Source organism: Pan paniscus, chromosome 7 (genome assembly GCF_029289425.2).
Source record: "Pan paniscus chromosome 7, NHGRI_mPanPan1-v2.0_pri, whole genome shotgun sequence".
In the NCBI taxonomy this organism is placed as follows: Eukaryota; Metazoa; Chordata; class Mammalia; order Primates; family Hominidae; genus Pan; species Pan paniscus.
Genome location: NC_073256.2, coordinates 58,170,645 through 58,189,999, shown reverse-complemented (window position 1 = coordinate 58,189,999; position 19,355 = coordinate 58,170,645). Strand labels below are relative to the sequence as shown.

At 33.9% G+C, this 19,355-nt stretch overlaps 1 protein-coding gene across 1 annotated transcript in view; it reads right to left on the bottom strand.

Annotated features, from left to right (window-relative positions):
* Nucleotides 1-1,785: 1,785 nt before the first annotated feature.
* LOC103786903 (disintegrin and metalloproteinase domain-containing protein 18) overlaps nucleotides 1,786-19,355 on the bottom strand; it is a 153,533-nt gene continuing 135,963 nt past the window's right edge. Inside the window, exons 19-20 of the mRNA XM_034965981.3 lie at nucleotides 16,259-16,418; nucleotides 1,786-2,181 (exon numbers count right to left, since the gene is read on the bottom strand). Of these exons, the coding sequence (XP_034821872.2) occupies nucleotides 2,139-2,181; nucleotides 16,259-16,418 (203 nt within the window). The 3' untranslated portion in view covers nucleotides 1,786-2,138. The remainder of the gene's footprint in view (nucleotides 2,182-16,258; nucleotides 16,419-19,355) is intronic.

Here is a 19,355-nt window from a genome sequence, read left to right as displayed (position 1 = left end):
TCCTTTGCCCATTTCAAAATAATATTATTTGTTTTCTTGTTATTGAGTTTAGTCACCTACAAATTTTGGATATTAACCCCTTACCTGATGTATAATTTGCAAATATTTCCTATTATATAGGTTGTCTCTTCACTCTATTGATTGTTTCTTTTGCTATATCAAAGCTTTTTAGTTTACAGTAATCCCTTGTTTTCTATTCTTGCTTTTCTTGTCTTTTGAGGTTCAGAATAAACAAATATATAGAGCTAGAAGGTAGATAAGTGATTGCCTGGGGCTGGTGAAGTAAAGGAGAAGTAAAGGTGAAGTAAAGGTGAAGTAAAGGAAAGTAGGAGAAAACAATGGGGAGTGATTACTAATGTTTCTGGAGCTTCTTTTTTGGGTGATGAAATGTTCAAAAATTGATTATGGTGATGGTTGCATAATTCTGTGATCTTACTAAAACTATTACATTGCATACTTTTTTTTTTTTTTTAGATGGAGTCTCGCTCTGTCGCCCAGGCTGGAGTGCAGTGGCATGATCTCCGCTCACTGCAAGCTCCACCTCCCAGGTTCACGCCATTCTACTGCCTCAGCCTCCCAAGTAGCTGGGACTACAGGCACCCACCACCATGCCCAGCTAATTTTTTGTATTTTTAGTAGAGATGGGGTTTCAATGTGTTAACCAGGATGGTCTCGATCTCCTGACCTCGTGATCCGCCCACCTTGGCCTCCCAAAGTGCTGGGATTACAGGAGTGAGCCCCTACACCTGGCTCATTGCATACTTTAAATGGGTGAATTGTATGATATGTTAGTTACGTCTCAATAAAGCTAGTTAAAATCAAGTTCAAGTTGGCTGTTTAGCCTTTTTATGTGCTAGGAATTTGGTATGTTTTCTTTTGTTTTTTTCTGAGACTGTATTTTTAAATATTTAAGAATTATTTCCCTAGTATGCATATACTACTTGAAGAATAATGAAAGAAAAAGTAAGTAAACCATATATTTTCACTCAGGCAAAATGTAAGAACAAAGTAAATATGAGCACAAATATAATTTCACAGATGAATGTGTATAGATACATCAACATTATTGGTGTCTTTCTTAGTATTCTGTGGCCATACAATTTGTAGAAATGGTGTTTCAGAATCTGCAGTAAGGAAAAACATGTGAGCATTCCCAGTGTATCACAGCATCCTTTCTTCACTCGTCTGCTCATCTTACATGACTATACTTCCAAGCCCCAATACACACACACACACACCCCACAAAACCAGACTTTGTCCAATTCCAGGAAGAGGCTCCCCTAGAAGAGAAGAGGGAGTATTACCCAGAGTCATCCCCCACACTCTGGGTCTTGGTGACCTCAACCCAGAATGGGAAAGGAAATATGGGCTGTAGGTGTCAAACCCCATCCAGCCTCCCTCCTTCCCCCACCTCTCCAGGAAATGCACCCTCTTGAGCAGAGTCAGGTAAGTGAGGAACAGCTGTCTGAGTTCTGGGCTGAGCCCTCCAACTAGCAGGTTCAACCAGATGCCAATGGCACAGTGGCCCTGAAACTGGGCAGGCTCTGACCGTGCCCCTCCCCAGCCTGGCCTGAGGTTCAAGACCAAGGAGGATGATGCCCGCCTGGCCTTGAAGCTCTGGGGCTCTGGAGCAACAAGCTCTGTTTCTTCTGCACAGCTTGGCCTGAGCTACTGGAACAGGGAGGGTGACACATGCTTCCTCTCTGGACACTGAAATGCAGTCCCCGTACGCAGCAAAAATTCTTCACTTGCCATCACCCGCGGAGGTCAGCCGGCCCAGCCCTGAGAGGATCAGCAAGAGAGCATTGCGTGGCCAGCGGCCTCGCCACAGTGATAGCTGCTGAGCATGGAATGGGGGCTGCTTCTGGCCAGGGCTGGGGAGGCCGAGCGGATCCCAAGAACGGTGGGGTCTGGAGGGCACGGCCCAGACCCAGGTCTGTGGATCCCAGAGACTCTTGGAACTTGGAGTCAGGGGGTTCCCACCCACAGCAGGAGGCACTGGAGGAGGCACGTGGGAGGGCACGCAGGCTTTATTTTCCAAAAGTTTGACATTTACAATGCATTCGGGGATAACATAAGGTTATAAATAAAGCACATTTGTTCCTTTAGGTTATTTGCTATGGAAGTTCTGTGCAATATTAATGTCCCACGTCATGGCTTTCTGATACAACGGACGAATTACTATAGTGAAGAAAAACAGAAAAAATAGAAATTCACAATATGTTTAGTAGTAGCCAATTGCCTATTTTAAACCTTATTTACTACTGAATTTCTACTTTATAACTGCTAAAAATCAAAGATTATTATAGATAAGTTTGGTTATCTATATTATAGATGTTGTATTATCTATATTATAGATAAATTTGGTTCTTATCTATATGATAGGTAACTTATCTATATTATAAGGAGTCCAATTAAAAAGCTAAACATAAAATAAATGTATATGTTTTTGTACCTTAGCATTGATTTATAATTTACCAGGCAAACTATGAAATGACTATGTAAAAACAATCAAAATCCATTTATTCAGTTTTATACACTTTGTTTCTTAGAAAAACCTACAGCTTAGGGAGACAAAATAAAAGGTTAGTCTTTATTTTTTTCCCCATTAATAAGAAGTTCACACATGAAAACAATAGAGTTAACATGGAAATAATTTTCATTTTATAGTTAATATTCAGGTTGCTGACTTTAATTTTTTCACAATTTCCTTATTCACTTTATAAAAATACTTTGTGTAGTAAAATACACATTCTAACCATTTTTAGTGTACAGTTCAGTGGTACTAAGTACATTCATATTGTGAAACTATCACCATCTGTCTCCAGAAACATTTTCATCTTGCAAAAGTGAAATTCTGTGCTCAGTAAAGAATAACTCCTCATTGAATAATATGTATTCAACAACAACTTCCCATCCTCTGTGGCCCACAAACACAAGAAAATATGCTCAATATCACTAATCATTAGGGAAATGCAAATCAAAACCACAGTGAGATATCTCCTCACACCCATTAGGATGGCCAATATGTTTTTTAAAAAAAGCAGAAAATAACAATCCTAGCAAGAATATGGGCAAACTGGAACCCTTTTGGACTGTTGGTGGGAATGAAAAATTGTAAAACTTCTGTGGAACACAGTATGGCAGTTCTCAAAAATATAAAAATAGAATTACCTAATTTCAATTTTTTTGCCAGACATTCTTAAGTTGTCCTTCTATGGAATACTCTTGCTTGTATACCTTTCATGCAATATTTAAAAACAAAATCAAATATTGATTGTCTTCTCCAGTTTGTAGAAGGAAACAAAATAAGGTTGGCTTTTTTACAATTCATTTTTCCACACTTCCTTCTAAACATAAAATATTTGTTTGACTTACAAACAATAATAACATAAAAAAATAACTTCCAAATAGCCAAGATTTTTATTTCACTGAAGTATTTACTTTTTAACCATGTGCTTTTTGTTGTGATATATGTTGTATGTCATATTTAAATAGTCCTATACACCTTAAAGACTTTATTTTTATATATTTTGTTAATTCACATGATAATTGATAATAATTAATACCTCAGGATTTATTGTGTTGCTATTAAAGAATAATGACTTTCTGACTCTCTATGACTTGAACACATTTCTGAAGTCTATTATACATCACTGAAGGCATGATAAATAATACAGTTACTCATGATTTTATTAAAATCTCTGTTCATCAGTCAAGTAATCAAAACAGGAAATACATGTTCATTATTTAAATTTCTTAATTTTCTTTGACTGGTTAGGATGGCTGCTTTTTTTAAAAAAATGTGAATATATTGTTTGGATATTTGTCCTTGCCCAAATCTCATGCTGGATTATAATCCCCAGTGCTAGAGGTGGTGCCTGGTGGGAGGTGTTTGTATCATGGGGGTGAATCTCCCATGGTTTGGTGCTGTCCTGGTAATAGTGAGTTCTTGCAAGATCTGGCCATTTCAAAGTGTGTGGTACCATCCTCACCTGACTCTCTCTCGCTTGCTCCTGCTTTTCCCTTGTGACATACCTTTTGCCCCTTCACCTTCTGCCATGATTGTAAGCTTCCTGAGGCCTCCCTAAAAGCTGAGCAGAAGCCAGCACCATGCTTCCTGTAAAGCCTGCAGAACTGTGAGCTGATTAAGTCCCTTTTCTTTATAAATTGACCTCAATTTCTCATATTTCTTTATAGCAATGCAAGAATGGCCTAACATAGAAAATTTGTACTAGCAGTGGGGCATTGCCATAAAGATACCTGAAAATCTGGAAGCAGTTTTGGAACTGGGTAATGGGTTGGGAAAGTTCGGAGGGCTCAGATAAAGACAGGAAGATGAGGGAACATTTGGAACTTCCTAGAGACTAGTTAAAATGACTGTGACCAAAAGGCTGACAGTGATATGGATAGTTAAGTCCAGGCTGCCAAGGTCTCAGAAGGAAATGAGGAACTTCTGGGAACTGGAACAAAGGTCATGTGTGTTACGCCTTGGCAGAGAGTTTGGCTGCATTTTGTTCATTCCCTAGGGATCTGTGGAAGCTTGAACTAAAGATGACCATATAGGATATCTGGCAGAGAAAATTTCTAAGCAGTAAAGTTTTCAAGATGTTGCCTGGCTGCTTCTAACAATCCATAATCAGATGGGGGAGCAAAGTAATGATTTAGAGTTGAAATTTGTATTTAATCAGGAAGCAGAGCATAACAGTTTGAAAAATTTTCAGCCTAGCTTTGTAGCAAGAAAAAGCTTTGAAAGGAGAGGAATTCAAGTAGGCTGTGGAGCAACCACTTGCTAGAGATATTAACATAACTAAAAAGGAGCCAAGTGCTAATATCCAAGACAATGGGGAAAAGGACTTGAATACATTTCAGGGACCTTTGTAGCAGCTCTTTCCAAAATATAGGGATGCCATCCTTGTGTTCAAGTAGGTCAGAGGCTAATAGGAAACTAGACATATTGAAGAAATGTCACAGCTAGAAATAAATTATAAATTCATTTTTAGGATGTATACAACTTTCTCTGGGAATGCAGTTAAAATAATTTAGCTTTCTCTATCAAAAGTAACTACTTTTGATAAAAGAATGTCACATTTGAGATTTAAGCTAATTGGGTAAGTAAACTTTTTATGAAAGTAATATTAAATTATTCAAAAGTTTTAAGTGTGTGTTAATTTTGCATCTTAGAAAGATTTTGTAAGATGGTTGTTAAATAAAATTTATGGGAGGTTATTTTTGAGCTGAGTTCTTGCACTAGTCTCCAACAGAAGAAACTAAAATGGAGCCGTTCACCCTAAGGTGCCATGTAACCAAACTGAAACTAAGTTGTTTATCTGACTTTCCAAGAAATCAGGAGAGAGATTAAAGCCTAATCCTTACACAGGTCAATTTTAGCTTATGTGATCAGAAAGTCCCCTCTGCTTTAACATTGCAGGGAAAAATAACCTGAAGTAACCTAATGTTAACCAATCCACTTTTTCATGTCATTATATTTCCTTGTTTCTGCTGAAAGTACCTTATAAAATCTGCTTTTTAAATTTTTATGAAGTTCAAATTTTCCTCATGGATCATGATTTGTTCTCATGTAAAATAACCCTTGGTATAGTTCTGGGTCTCCAAAAGTTTTGTTTTCTTCAAAAAGTCCCATAACTTTACCTTTACATTTATGTTCATGAAATAACTTTTTGACTTTCTGTTTTGAAATAGTTTCATATTCATGGGACATTTCAAAGAAATGCACAGGAAGGTCCTGTGTACCCTTTAGTGAACCTTCTTTATGTTAACATTTTGCCTAACTATAATATAATATGAAAATCAGAAAATTAATATTGATGCAATTCACAGAGGTTTGTCATATTTCATCAGGTATAAGTGATCTTATGCTGGCATGTGTGTAGTTCTGTGCAACATGATCACATGTGTAGTAACATATAACTATAATCACATTAAGATACAGAACTATATTATAAACACAAGACTTTTTAATGCCTTCCCCTTTTATAGACATATACATCAAACTCTCCCATAATTCCTAGTCCCTGACAATCATTAATCTTTTTCCCATACTGACTTTTTTTATATTTCAATAACTTTGTATAAGTCCTATCACACAGTATGTCAGCTTTTGAAACTGGCTTTGTTTTAGTTAGTATATGTCATAGTATGGATTTACTCTGCTTTTGGTAACCATTCACCCATTGAAATGCATTGAAGAAATTTCTAGTTTTTCATTATTAATTAAAGTATTAAGAACATTTGAATTCAAGTTTCTGAGAGAACACAGTTTTCATTTCTTGGAGATAAATGTCCAAGAGTAAAATTCTGGTCTGTACCTCTTTTAAGATAACTTAATTACAACAGAGGGTAGGAAAGTTTAAGCCTAAGGATGCTGTCAAAATCAATGCAGATTGTGATGGTGAACAATTAAGAAAAGATGGTAGATATTAAAAAAAAAAAACTAAATTATACACCAGCTAGATGTTTAACAAAGACAACCAAAGAAAGGTCACTAAGGATGGTTCTTTGGGGGTTAGAGGGAAGAAATAAGCTTCAAGGGCTAGGTTCAAAGACTATTTTTGCAAAAGCACTTGGATTTAATTGATCAGACTATGGAGCAATTTATGCTCCAAGGCATGTTGAAAACAATTTAGCAATCAGCCTGCAATTGGTGTAAGCTAATAGCTGGGTGTTACAATAGCAGAAGCAGATGGTTTAACAGAGAGAAACAACAAAAAGGGTGTTTAAAAGTGCCTTGATTATAGTCATTGTCATCACAAGGTTACCACGTACATCCTAAGCCTGTACCCTTTTAGGAGCAACATCAAAAGTTTCACATTACAAGGAAAACAGATTGCAATAAAATAGTCCAGCCAAATTACCAAACAAATCCACTGGGAAGGATTAGAATCCAGAGGTAAAAAACAGAAAGTACAATCCATATACGCACCAAAAATATCAGGCAACAAAAACTGCAGAAATATTTGGACTAAGTTAGACTTGGCAGACAAAGATTTCAAAGCAGCTATTATAAATACAAAGAACTAAAGGAAACCATGGATTAAAAAAAGGAAAAATGATGACAATGCTTCATCAAATATAGAATAACAGTAAAGTGAAATTATTAAAAAGGTAATAGAATGACTCAGCAATATATTTGAGCTGGAAGAAGTTCAGTTAAATTAATAGATTAATAGATATTATGTAAGTGGAAAAAAAAGAAAAATTACTTAAAAATATGAGTAGAGCTTTACATAAATGTAGAATACCATTAAGTGTATCAGTATATAGCTAATGGAGTACCAGAAATAATAGAGAGGTAAAGGAGCAAAATATCTATATGTATATCTAGTCAAAATATTGAAAGATAAGGACGGTAAGACAAAAGCAATTCATTACATACAAAAAAACTTCAGTAAGATTTTCTCAGCTTATCTCCCATCAGGAACATGGAGGCTAGAAGACAATGGGGTGAGGTATCCAAAATGTTAAAATAAAACAGCTACTGCCAAGTAAAAATCTTATAGCCAGCAATACTATATTTCAAAGATGATTGTGTAATAGAAACATTTTTAAGAATTTGGGAGAATTACTAGTAGATGCACCTTACAAGAAACAACAAAAAAAATATTCTTCAGACTGAAGCAAATGTCCCAAGACAGTAATTCTAATCCAACATGAAGAAGCAAAGAACCTTGGTAAAGGCAACTATGTACATAATTATATTTTTAAAAAGTACAGTATAGACAGACTTTGGTTTCTGTGTCCAGCATGTACAGAGCTTGGAAGTTGTCATTTCATCATTCTATTCTAACAACAGTAAAAATCTGAAGAAACTGAAAATTAACAATGCTTCTTAGATCTGTTAGAGAATTGAGATCACAAGACAGCGATTTCCCAAACTAGAGACAGACAAGTGGATATAACTAATTATAACTCACCAGAGCAGAAATTCATGAGCAGAAACTCCCATGAGAACCAGTACCAGGGTAGAAAAATTTAAACTATAACTGAAGAATAGATAGAAGCTCAGTGTGGACAAGTCTGAGAGTAAACAACTCCAGGGGCCCTAGTTTTAGATGTCTCCATACTATTACGTGTCTACCCCTATTATGTGTCTACCCCCAGGAAGCTATCCGGTTCTCGCAGTGAAAATCAGAGAAAACTTTTCTTATGCTTCTAGAATTAGAAGGGAAAAGGAGCCAGTCTGAAATATGTCCAGAGCATTGTGTTCTTCTTAACAAGGGCTGCCCTCAAGAGAAACTCTTCCATCACGACCTGAACTGCTGGGGTTTAGCAGAGCGTAATTTACCTGGGGGAAAGGAAATACTCAACTGCAGCTCTGTCTTGCTTTTCATGTGGGAGAAGGGAAAACTCTAACTCCAGCCCCACTCTAGTCATTGTGTCTTATTTAAAGGAGTAGGAAAAACTCAGAAGTAGGAGTGAAGGACAAAGGTTCACTAAAAGACTAAAACCTAATCATAGGACTACAGAATGCTTCCCCCCAGCCCAACACCTTTCCAACATATCTATTTAGCACAGGTTCTTTAACATAGAATACCATGTCCAGCTTTCAACAAAAAATTACAAGCAATACTAAAAGACAAAAACACAGTTTGAAGAGGCAAAGTAAGCATCAGAACCAGATACAGACATGGTAGAGATGTTGGAATTATGAGATTCAAAGTTCATAACAACTTGATTAATATGTAAAGGGTTTTAATAGAAAAAAGTAGATAGCATGCAAGAAGAAATGGACAATGTCATCAGAAAGATGGAAAATCTAAGAAATAATTTAAAAAAAATGTTAGGATTCAAAAACATTGTTATAGAAATGAAGCCTCTCTTGGGACCAGTAGTAGGCTGGACAGAACTGAGGAAGGAAACAGTGAGCTTGAGGATATGTCAATAGAAACTTCCAAAACTGAAAATCAAAGAAGAGAATACTGAAAAAAATGAAACAAAATATCTAAGAACTGGCCTGGTGCAGTGGCTCACGCCTGTAATCTCAGCACTTTGGGAGGCTGAGGTGGGCGGATCCACGAGGTCAGGAGATCGAGACCATCCTGGCCAACATGGCAAAATCTCCTCTCCACTAAAATACGATAAAAAAAAAAATTAGCCAGGTTGGGTGGCACGTGCCTGTAGTCCTAGATACTCCAGAGGCGGAGGCAAGGTAGTCGCTTGCACCCAGGAGGCAGAGTTGCAGTGAGCTGAGATGGCACCACTGCACTCCAGCCTGGCAACAGAGTTAGACTCCATCTCAAAATTTAAAAATATATATAAATATATATAAAATATATATTTATATATATTTAATATATATTTAGATCTAAATATATATATTTATATATAAATATATATAGATCTAAATATATATTTAATATATATTTAGATCTAAATATATATATTTATATATAAATATATATAGATCTAAATATATATATTTATATATAAATATATATAGATATAAATATATATATTTATATATATATATATTTATATATAAATATATATAGATATAAATATATATATTTATATATATATATATATATATATATCTTGGAGATATATATCTCTCTCCAAGAACTGTGGAACAACTACAAAAGGAGTAGCATATGCATGCTGGTAATACCAGAGGAGAAGAAAAATAAAGCAGAATTATTTGAAGCAATAATGCCTGATAATTTCACAAAGTTGATCAGAGACCAACCCACAGATTCAGCAAACTCAGAAAACACTAAGTAGATTAGATGTCAAAAAATAACAACTAGATATATCATATTCAAACTGCAGAAAATCAGAGGCAAAGAACAAATCTGGAAAGAATCTAAAGGAAAAATCATTTTACCTATAGAGGCTCAACTATAAGAATTACTTCCAACTTCTCTTCTGTCAACAAGGAAACAAGAAAACAGTAGGGCAAAACATTTGGTGTTCCAAGAACACACACACACACACCCCTCCAGAATTCTCCACCCTGTGAAATTGTCCTTTGAAAATTAAAGAGAAATAAACACTCTCTCATACAAACAAAAATTGAGGAATTTTTTTGCCAGTAGGTCTCCCTCTCAAGGAATAAAATAGTTTCAGGAAATGAGTGGTGGTCAACAGTATAAAATACTGCTGGGTTAAGAAAAATGTTCAAAAATAGTAATCAAATTTGACCAAAAACACAATATAGGTTTGTTTCCTGTTATAATGCTAGCATGCCTACTCTTCACTTAGATGTCATTTTCGTGATCATAAATTCTGAACTCAGAAGAATGATCCCAGTGAAAGTTTACATGTACTACGTACTATAATATAAACTAAATATGTTGCAAGAAACTATTAAATGGAACCAGTTGGAGTGGGAGGACAACAAAAACATGACCAGCTTAAAGTGTGGGTCCCTGGATTTCCTCTCCTCTGTAAACTAAGGCCTCTCCCTTCATGTCTAACTTTCAGATATTGCCCATAAATAGAAACACAAATAAATCTATAAAAATATGAGACCATGTAATTAACAACAACTGTAAAAAGAAGAACCTTTCCACAAAGGAAAACTTAGGTCTGCTTTGACTTCAGGAATGATGTCTATGAAGCACTCAAAATTAAACTAATAACAATTCTTCAAAAACTCTTCCAAATAATAGGAGATGAAATACTACACAATGCATTCTTTGAGGAAACTATTACCCTATACAGAATAAGACAAAGATAATTATTACCAAACTATAGCAACATATAAAATAGATTGTACAAAGTGACCAACTGGTTTCATGATACACAGTTTCATGATTAAAACATTCAACAAATTAAGACCAGAAGAATATATCCTTATCATGACTAAGCGCACCTACAAAAAAACCCACAGCTAACAACATACTTGAGGGTAACAGACAGAATGATCTTCTAAAATAAGAAAGACAAAGACATTTGCTATCACCACTCCTAGTCAACATTGTATGGAAATTGTAGCCAGAGCAATTAAACAATAGAAAGAAGTGGATCCAAAGAAGTCATCCAGATTGGAATGAGAGAGTTAAATGCTCTTTTTGTAAATGCCATGGTCTTGTATATAGAAAAATCATTTAAAAATTCTCTAAAAACCCATGAGAGCTAATATGTCACTTCATCAGTTTTGCAGGAAGATCAATATACACAAAATCACTTTTATTGCTATCCACTAGCAGTGAGCTTTTGGAACATAAAATACAAAATTCAATTACAATTACATCAAAATAATAAAATAGTGATGATTAAATGTAATCAAAATTTAAGATTTTTACTCATAAAACTAAAAAAATTACTTTAAATAAACTAAAGAAGATTTAAATATATATAAGAAGGCACACCATGCTTATGGATCAGATGACTTAATGTTGTAAATATGGCAATTTTTACCAAATTAATCCACAGATTGAATGCAGTCGTTGTCAAAATTCCAAGTGGTTTTTAAATAGAAATTTACAAGTGAATCCTAAAATTTATATGGAAATTTAAGTGACCTAGAGTAGCCAAACCAAGTTAATTTTTTGAAAAAAAAAGTAAGCAAACTTGTCAAACCTTAAGCTAGATTGAATAAAAAGAGAGAAGACTCAAATAAATACAATTATAAATGAAAGAGGAGACATTACAACTGATACCACAGACAGGATCATAAGAGACTACTATGAACAGTTAGATGCCAACAAACTGGATACACTAAAAGAAATGAATAAATTCCTGGACACATACAACTTACCAAGCTAAATCACGAGGAAATAGAAAATCTGAACACACCAATAACAAGTAAAAAGATTGAATCAGGAGTAACAGTCTCCCATAAAAGAAAATCCTAGGACCTGATTGCTTCACAGCTGAATTCTACCAAACATCTAAAGAAAAACTAATATCATTTCTTTTCTAATAATTGAAGGGAAGGGAATATCTACAAATTCATTTTATAAGGTGAGCATTACCCTGATACCAAAGTCAGATAAATAAACTACATGAAAATAAAATTATAGGCCAATAACGCTGATAAATATAGATGCAAAAACACTCAACAAAATATCAGGGAAGCAAATTCAGCAACACATTAACAGGATCATACTCCATGATCAAGTGGGATTTATTTCCTGGATGCAAGGATGATTATACGTACACAAATTAGTAAATGTGATCAACCACACTAACAAAATGCATCACAAACACTTTATGATCATCTCCCTAGAGGCGGAAAAAGCATTTGGCCAAATTCAATGTTCTTTCATAGTAAAAACACTGAACAAGTTAGGTAGAGAATGCATATGCCTGTACATAATAAGGGCCATATACAGAAAGCACACAGCTGACATTACGCTCAATGGTGGAAAACTAAGGTCAGGATCAAGACAAGGATGCTGACTTTGGCCACTTCTCTTAAACATAGTATGGGAAATAGTAGCCAAAACAATTAGGCAAAAAGAAGGAAAGAAGAAAGAAAGAAGGAAGGAAAGAAAGAAAGGAAGAAAAGGAAGGAAGGAGGGGAGGAAGAAAGGAAGGAAGGAAGGGAGGAAGGAAGGAAGGGAGGAAGGAAGGAAGGAAGGAAAGGAGGGAGGGAGAGGGGAAGGAAAGGGAAGGAAGGGAGGGAAGGAAGGGAAGGAAGAAAGGAAAGAAAGGAAAAGGGGAAGGGAGGGAGGGAGGAAAATCAAAATTAGAAAGGAAGAATTAAAATTGACTGTTTGCAGATGACATTATCTTTTGTATAGAAACCCCTAAAGGCTAGACTAAAAAACTGTTAGAAATGATAAATCAATTTAGTAGAGTTGCAGGATACTAAATCAGCATTCAAAAATGAGTTGTGTTTCTATATACTAACAATGAACTATCTGAAAAAGAAATTAAAAAACCAATCCCATTCACAATAGCATCAGAAAGAGTAAAATACTTTGGTGTAAATTTAACCAATCTAGTAAAAAATTGGCACATAAAGCCCATAAAAATTAATGAAGACATTAAGATACACGTAAATAAATAAAAGGCATATACACTGTTCAAAGATTGAAAAAATTAAGATTGTTAAAATATCCATATTACCCAAAGGGATGTACAGTTTTATTGCAATATCTATCGAAATTTCTATGGCATTTTTCACGGGCATAGGAAAAAACTCTGACATTAAGAAGAAACCATAAAATATCTCAAAAAGCCAAAGCAATCTTAAGCAAAAAAAACAAAGCTGGAGGTATTACACCTCTTGATTTCAAATTACATTACAAAGCTATAGCAATCAAAATAGTAAAGCACTGGCATAAAAAAGATACATACATCAATGGGACAAAGTAGAGCACTGAACTACATCCTTGCATATATGGTCCACTAATTTTTGACAAGGAGAATAAAAATATACAATGGGGAAAGGACAGTCTCTTCAATAAATGGTGTTGATTAAACTGAATATTCACATGTAAAAATATGAAATTGGAACTTTATCATACATCACACACATAAATCAAATAAATATGGACAAAATACTTAAACGTAAGACCTGAAACTATAAAACTTCTAGCAGAAAATAGAGAGAAAGCTCCTTGCCATTGGTCTGGGCAATGATTTTATTGGGTATGTCACCAAAAGCACATGCGATAGAAGCAGAAATAAAGTGATTGCATTAAACTAAAAAGCTTTTGCATAGCAAAAGAAACAATCGATGAAATAAAAAGGCAGCCTATAGAATGAGACAAAGTATTTGCAAACTATATATCTGATAAAGGGTTTCATAATATCAAAAATATATATGGGTGGCCAGGCACCATGGCTCATGCCGGTAATCCCAGTACTTTGAGAGCCTGAGGCAGGAGGACCACTTGCGCTCAAGAGTTTAGACAAGCCTAGGCAACATACGGAGACACTGTCTCTACAAATTATATATATATACACACACACACACAAATATGTGTGTGTGTGTGTAGATCTCATAAAAGTGAATAGCAAGAAAGCAAATAACCTGATTTAAAAATTGTCAAAGAAGCTTAATAGACATTTCTTCAAGAATACATACAATTGAATAACAGGTATATCAAAAGGTACTTAACATCACCAATAATCAGGAAAACATAAATGAAGACCACTATGAGATACTACTTTCCATTTAGAATGGCTTACTTTACATCTTAGGTTAACACAGTTGTTATTGAAAAAAGGGAAAAGAGAGCAAGGCTGGTAAAGACATGAAGAAAAAGAAACTCTTGTACAATGTTGGTGGAAATGTAAATTGGTATAGCCATTATGGAAAACAGTATGACGGTTCTTCATAAATGAAAAATAGAACTACCATATGATGTGACAACCTCACTTCTGGGTACGAATTCAAAGGACTTGAAATCAGGACCTTGAAGAGATATCCGCACTTCCATGTTCATTGTAGCATTGTTCACAATAGCTATGATATGGAAACAACCTAAATGTCCATCATAGGTAAATAGATAAAGAAAATGTGCCAAATGTATGTAATGGAATATTACTCATCCTTAACAATGAAGAAAATTCTCTTATTTGTTATCTCATGAATAGATGTAGAGGACATTATGTCAAGTGAAATATGCCAGACAAAATTTGTGTGAAATATGTCAGACAAAAGTTGCATGATCTTAACTATATGTGGACTCAAAAATAATCAAATTCATAGAAGCAGAGAGTAGAACAGCGGTTGCCAAGAGATATGGGAGCAGAGAATGGGAAGGTGGTGGTTAAAGGGTACAAAGATTCAGTTATGCAAGATAAATTCTGGAGCTCTACTATACACCACAGTACCTATAGCTAACAATACTGTATTGTATACTTGATATTTGCTAAGAGGGTAGATCTATATCAAGTGTTCTTACCTTGGTAAAACAACAACAATAATAAAGAATTTGGGAGGAAACTTTGGGAGGTGATATATTTATGGCCTTGATGGTGATGATGGTTTAAAGGGGTATACTTATTTCCAAACTCATCAAGATGTATATATTAAGTATGTATACATATTTGTATATCAATTATACTTCCGTGAAGTGGTATAAAACTGATAGAATAACTAGACAAAAAATCAGCAAGGATATAGAAGACTTAAATGATACCATCAACCACCTTGACCTACCTGTATTCTATAGAACTCCCCACCCACGCAGTGGGTATTCACAATAGTAAATACACCTTCTATTCAAGTGTATTTGGAACAGTCTTCAGGACAGACTATATACTAGGCCATTAAAAATTCTCAAAAAATTTAAAAAGATTTTAAATTTACAATGATTGAAATCAAATGAAGTATATTTTGTGACCAGAGCTCAACTAAGTTGAAAATTAACAAGGCAAAAATCCTGAGAAATCTATAAATATTTGGGAATTAAACAATATACTTCTAACTAATGTATGAGTCCAAGGGAAGAATTCACAAGAAAAAAACAGAATATTTTGAACTGAATGGAAATGAAAATATATGCTATCAAAATGTATAGAATGCAGCTAAGCCTAAGGGAAAATTTACGGATTTAAATGCCTGTATCAGAAGAACAAAGATCTCAAAACAATCATGTAAGCATTGGCCTTACAATTACTAGAAAAAGAACTAGCCAATCCCCAAGCAAGGAAAAAAAAGTAGATAAGAAATATTAACCTGTAATTAATGAAATACAAAACTGAATAACACTAGCAAAAAATAATTATAACAAAAAGTTGGATCTTTTAAAATATCAGCAAAATTAACAAACCTTTAACGGGTCTGAACAAGAAAAAAAAGAAAATGCAAATAAAATTAGGAATAAAGTACGATAATTCAATACTGACCCTACAGACATTAAAATGATTACAAGAAAATACTACGAATAACTTTGTGCAACAAATTATACAATTTTGAAGAAAGGGACATATTTTTGAAGTCACAAGCTTCCAAACATGACTTAATCAAGAACAGAAAATCTGAACGGATTACAAGAACAAAGATATTAAAATGGTAAGTAAAACCAACACCAATGTGTAATGAGATCTAACTAGAAGGGCACTTAAAAATTTACCAACTATATTCTTTTCTGACCTAGTAAGTCTTTGGTACAGCATAGCATACTCATCAGGAAAAGTTCTAGAACATTGAGAATTTTGGCTTGCCCCAATATAATAACAAATTATTGAAACACAAAATTATAAAGATACCACTTACATTAGATTTAAAATAGTATATTTAAGAATTAATATAACAAATGTTATATAAAATGCATGACACTGGTTAATGACTAGGATAATTTAACCTAATACATTAATTCTATATCATACTTACCGATTATACTCTGCATTCTCTCTGTTGCATGATTTCCTTATTTCATTTCTTTTAAAGATCACAGTGGTGAAAACTATGAAAAATGGCAGAAAAATGCAGAAACTCAGAATAAACCAGTTGTTCCAGTGTGTATTGTAGCCTTTTTCAGTATAAAAGTCACCTAGAAATGAATCATATCATAAATTAGTGGGGACTCAGTGGATATTTAAATAAATTTATATTTTTTCACCTTAATCATATACGTGTATACATAATGAAGTTTTAATGCATTGCAAACTACTAGGAAAAATAGAACATAAATACAAACTACAGTGCTATATTTTTCATAGATTTTCTGTTTATTTACACATATTTATTTAATATTAATCTGCTGTATACATGTTTAGAGTGCTGTTTGCTGCATTCAGCTTATTTGTAACATCAATACTTTACAAGTTAATACAGTAATCGGGATTAAGTTACAATTTTAAAAAATGTATACTTTGAGAAACCACCATCCCACTCGCCAAATCAGTTTTTTCCTTAGAGAAAACCATTTATAAATGACTCATTTCTCTCCATCTAGTGTTTATATTCTATGTATGTAAACAAAATTCATACTTTTACCTATACTTGTATCTGCATCTATATCTATATATCTATACATAACATGTGCATCTGTGTGCATGTGTGTATATCTTTCCACTCATTGACATTCTATAAGCATATTATTCCCTTTGTTTTTTTAATACTTAAAAAGTTGAGATATCACACAATTCTGAGAAGTATACAATATGTAAATATATTAGCAAAATCAGCAATGAGTTAACTAAATGAATATGCACATACCCACTCTCCACATCTCAAAAAGGATCCTGTTATAATTCCAAAGCACTGCAGGGCATTTCCTAATACTTTCTCCTCTCCAAACGTTACAATGATCATGGTTTGTTTAATATTATTTATTGAAATTTATTGATGTATACAACATAGTAACAAAAATGTGTGCCATAAAGTTGTACCGCTCAAAAGACATTTACATTGAACAAGACCATGTAACCAGCAACAGATCTAGGAAACATAACTCATAACTCCCCAACTTAGTTTACCAGACACTATCTTTCCCAAAGAAAATCACTAATTTTGCCTCTAAGAGCATGAATCTTATTTCCCTTTCATTTTGGCTTGCTGTTAATTTAGACACATTAACTATACTTGTATCTTTTCATGTTGTATACACTTTGAAAAATAGATTAAAGAGGTACAAGTGCAGTTTTGCCGCATGGATATATTGTGTAGTGGTGAAGTCTAGGCTTTTAGTGTACCTATCATCGGAATAGTGTACATTGTATTCAACAGGTAATTTTTCACCCTTCATATCTCTTTCACCTTCCAATGTTTTGGAGTCCCCAGTGTCTATTATTCCACTGTGAATGTCCATGTGTACCCATTGTTTAGCTCCCACTTATAAGTGAGCCAATGCAGTATTTGGCTTTCTGATTCTGAGTTATTTCACTTAGGTTAATGCCTCCAGTTCCATCCATGTTGCTGCAAAAGACATGGTTTTATTTTTTTATGGCTCAGTAGTATTCCATGATATATATATAAAGAAATATAAATATAAATATGTATTCATCAATGGACGACTGAATAAAAAACACATGGCATATATATATATATATACACACACACACACACACACACACACACACACGGTATAACCAACAAAGTAGGCAGACAACCTTATAGAATGAGAGAAGATATTTTATATATAAATAAATATATATGCACCATGTGTTCTTTATCCAGTCCTCCATTGATATATATATGATATCAATATATATTACATGATAAATATATATGTGTGTGCATATATATATATATATAATGTGTTCTTTATCCAGTCCTCCATTGATGGACACTTAGGTTGATTCCATAACTTTGTTATTGTGACTAGTTCTGCAATGAACATATGATGTATAATGATTTCTCTTCTTTTGGGTAGCTAGCAAGTAGTAGGACTCCTGGATTGAGTGGTAGTTCTATTTTTAGTTCTTTAAGAAATCTTCATACTGTTTTCCATAGTTATAGTACTAATGTACATTTCCACCAGCAGTATAAAAGTGTTCCCTTTTCTCCACATCCTCACCTACATCTGTTGTTTTATGACTTTTGAATACTAACCATTCTGATAACATAACTCATTGTAGTTTTAATTTGCATTTCTCTGATGATTAGTGATGCTGATCATTTCTTCATATGTTTTTTGGCCTCTTGGATGTCTTCTTTTGTAAAGTGTCTGTTCATGTCTTTTGCCATTTTTTTGATGGGGTTGTTTATATTTTTTCTTTTTGAGTTTTTTTAGTTCCTTATAGATTCTGGATAACAGTACTTTGTTGATATATAGTTTGCAAATATTTTCCCTCATTCTGTAGGTTGTCCGCTTACTTTGTTGATTATTAGTTTTTCTTTGCAGATGCTTTTTAGCTTAATTAAGAAGCCCCATTTGTCCATTTTTACTTTCGTTGCATTTGTTTTTGAGGTCTTTGAGTCATAAATTCTTTGCCTATACCAATATCCAGAAAAGGTTTTCAGAGGTTTTCTGTAAGAATTTTTATACTTTTAAGTCTTACATTTAAGTTGTTAATCTGTCTTGAGTTAATTTTTGTATATGTTGAAATACATAGATTTTTTCTTCTGCATGTGGCTATCCAACTTTTTCAGCACCATTTACTGAATAGGGTGAGTGTGGATCATTTTTGACAGACTTTAAATGTTATATAAATGGAATTATACTGCATGCACATTGTTTTCTGACTTTGTTCATTATTACTGACTTTGGAAATTCACAGATGTTGTTGCTTACAGTTGTAAAATGTTTATTCTAATTGATGCATACTATACCTTTGCATAGAAATAGCAGGTATTAATTTCTGATATTCTGACAGACATTTGGGTAGTTTGAAATTTGGGGTATTATGAATAGTCCTGCTGTGAATATTCTACAGCATGTCTTTTGGTCAACATTATGTTTGAAAATCAGATACATGCATACATGGGAAGTGTCAATGCTTGCATATTCCCATATTGAACATTAGTAAATATTTCCAGTGATTTT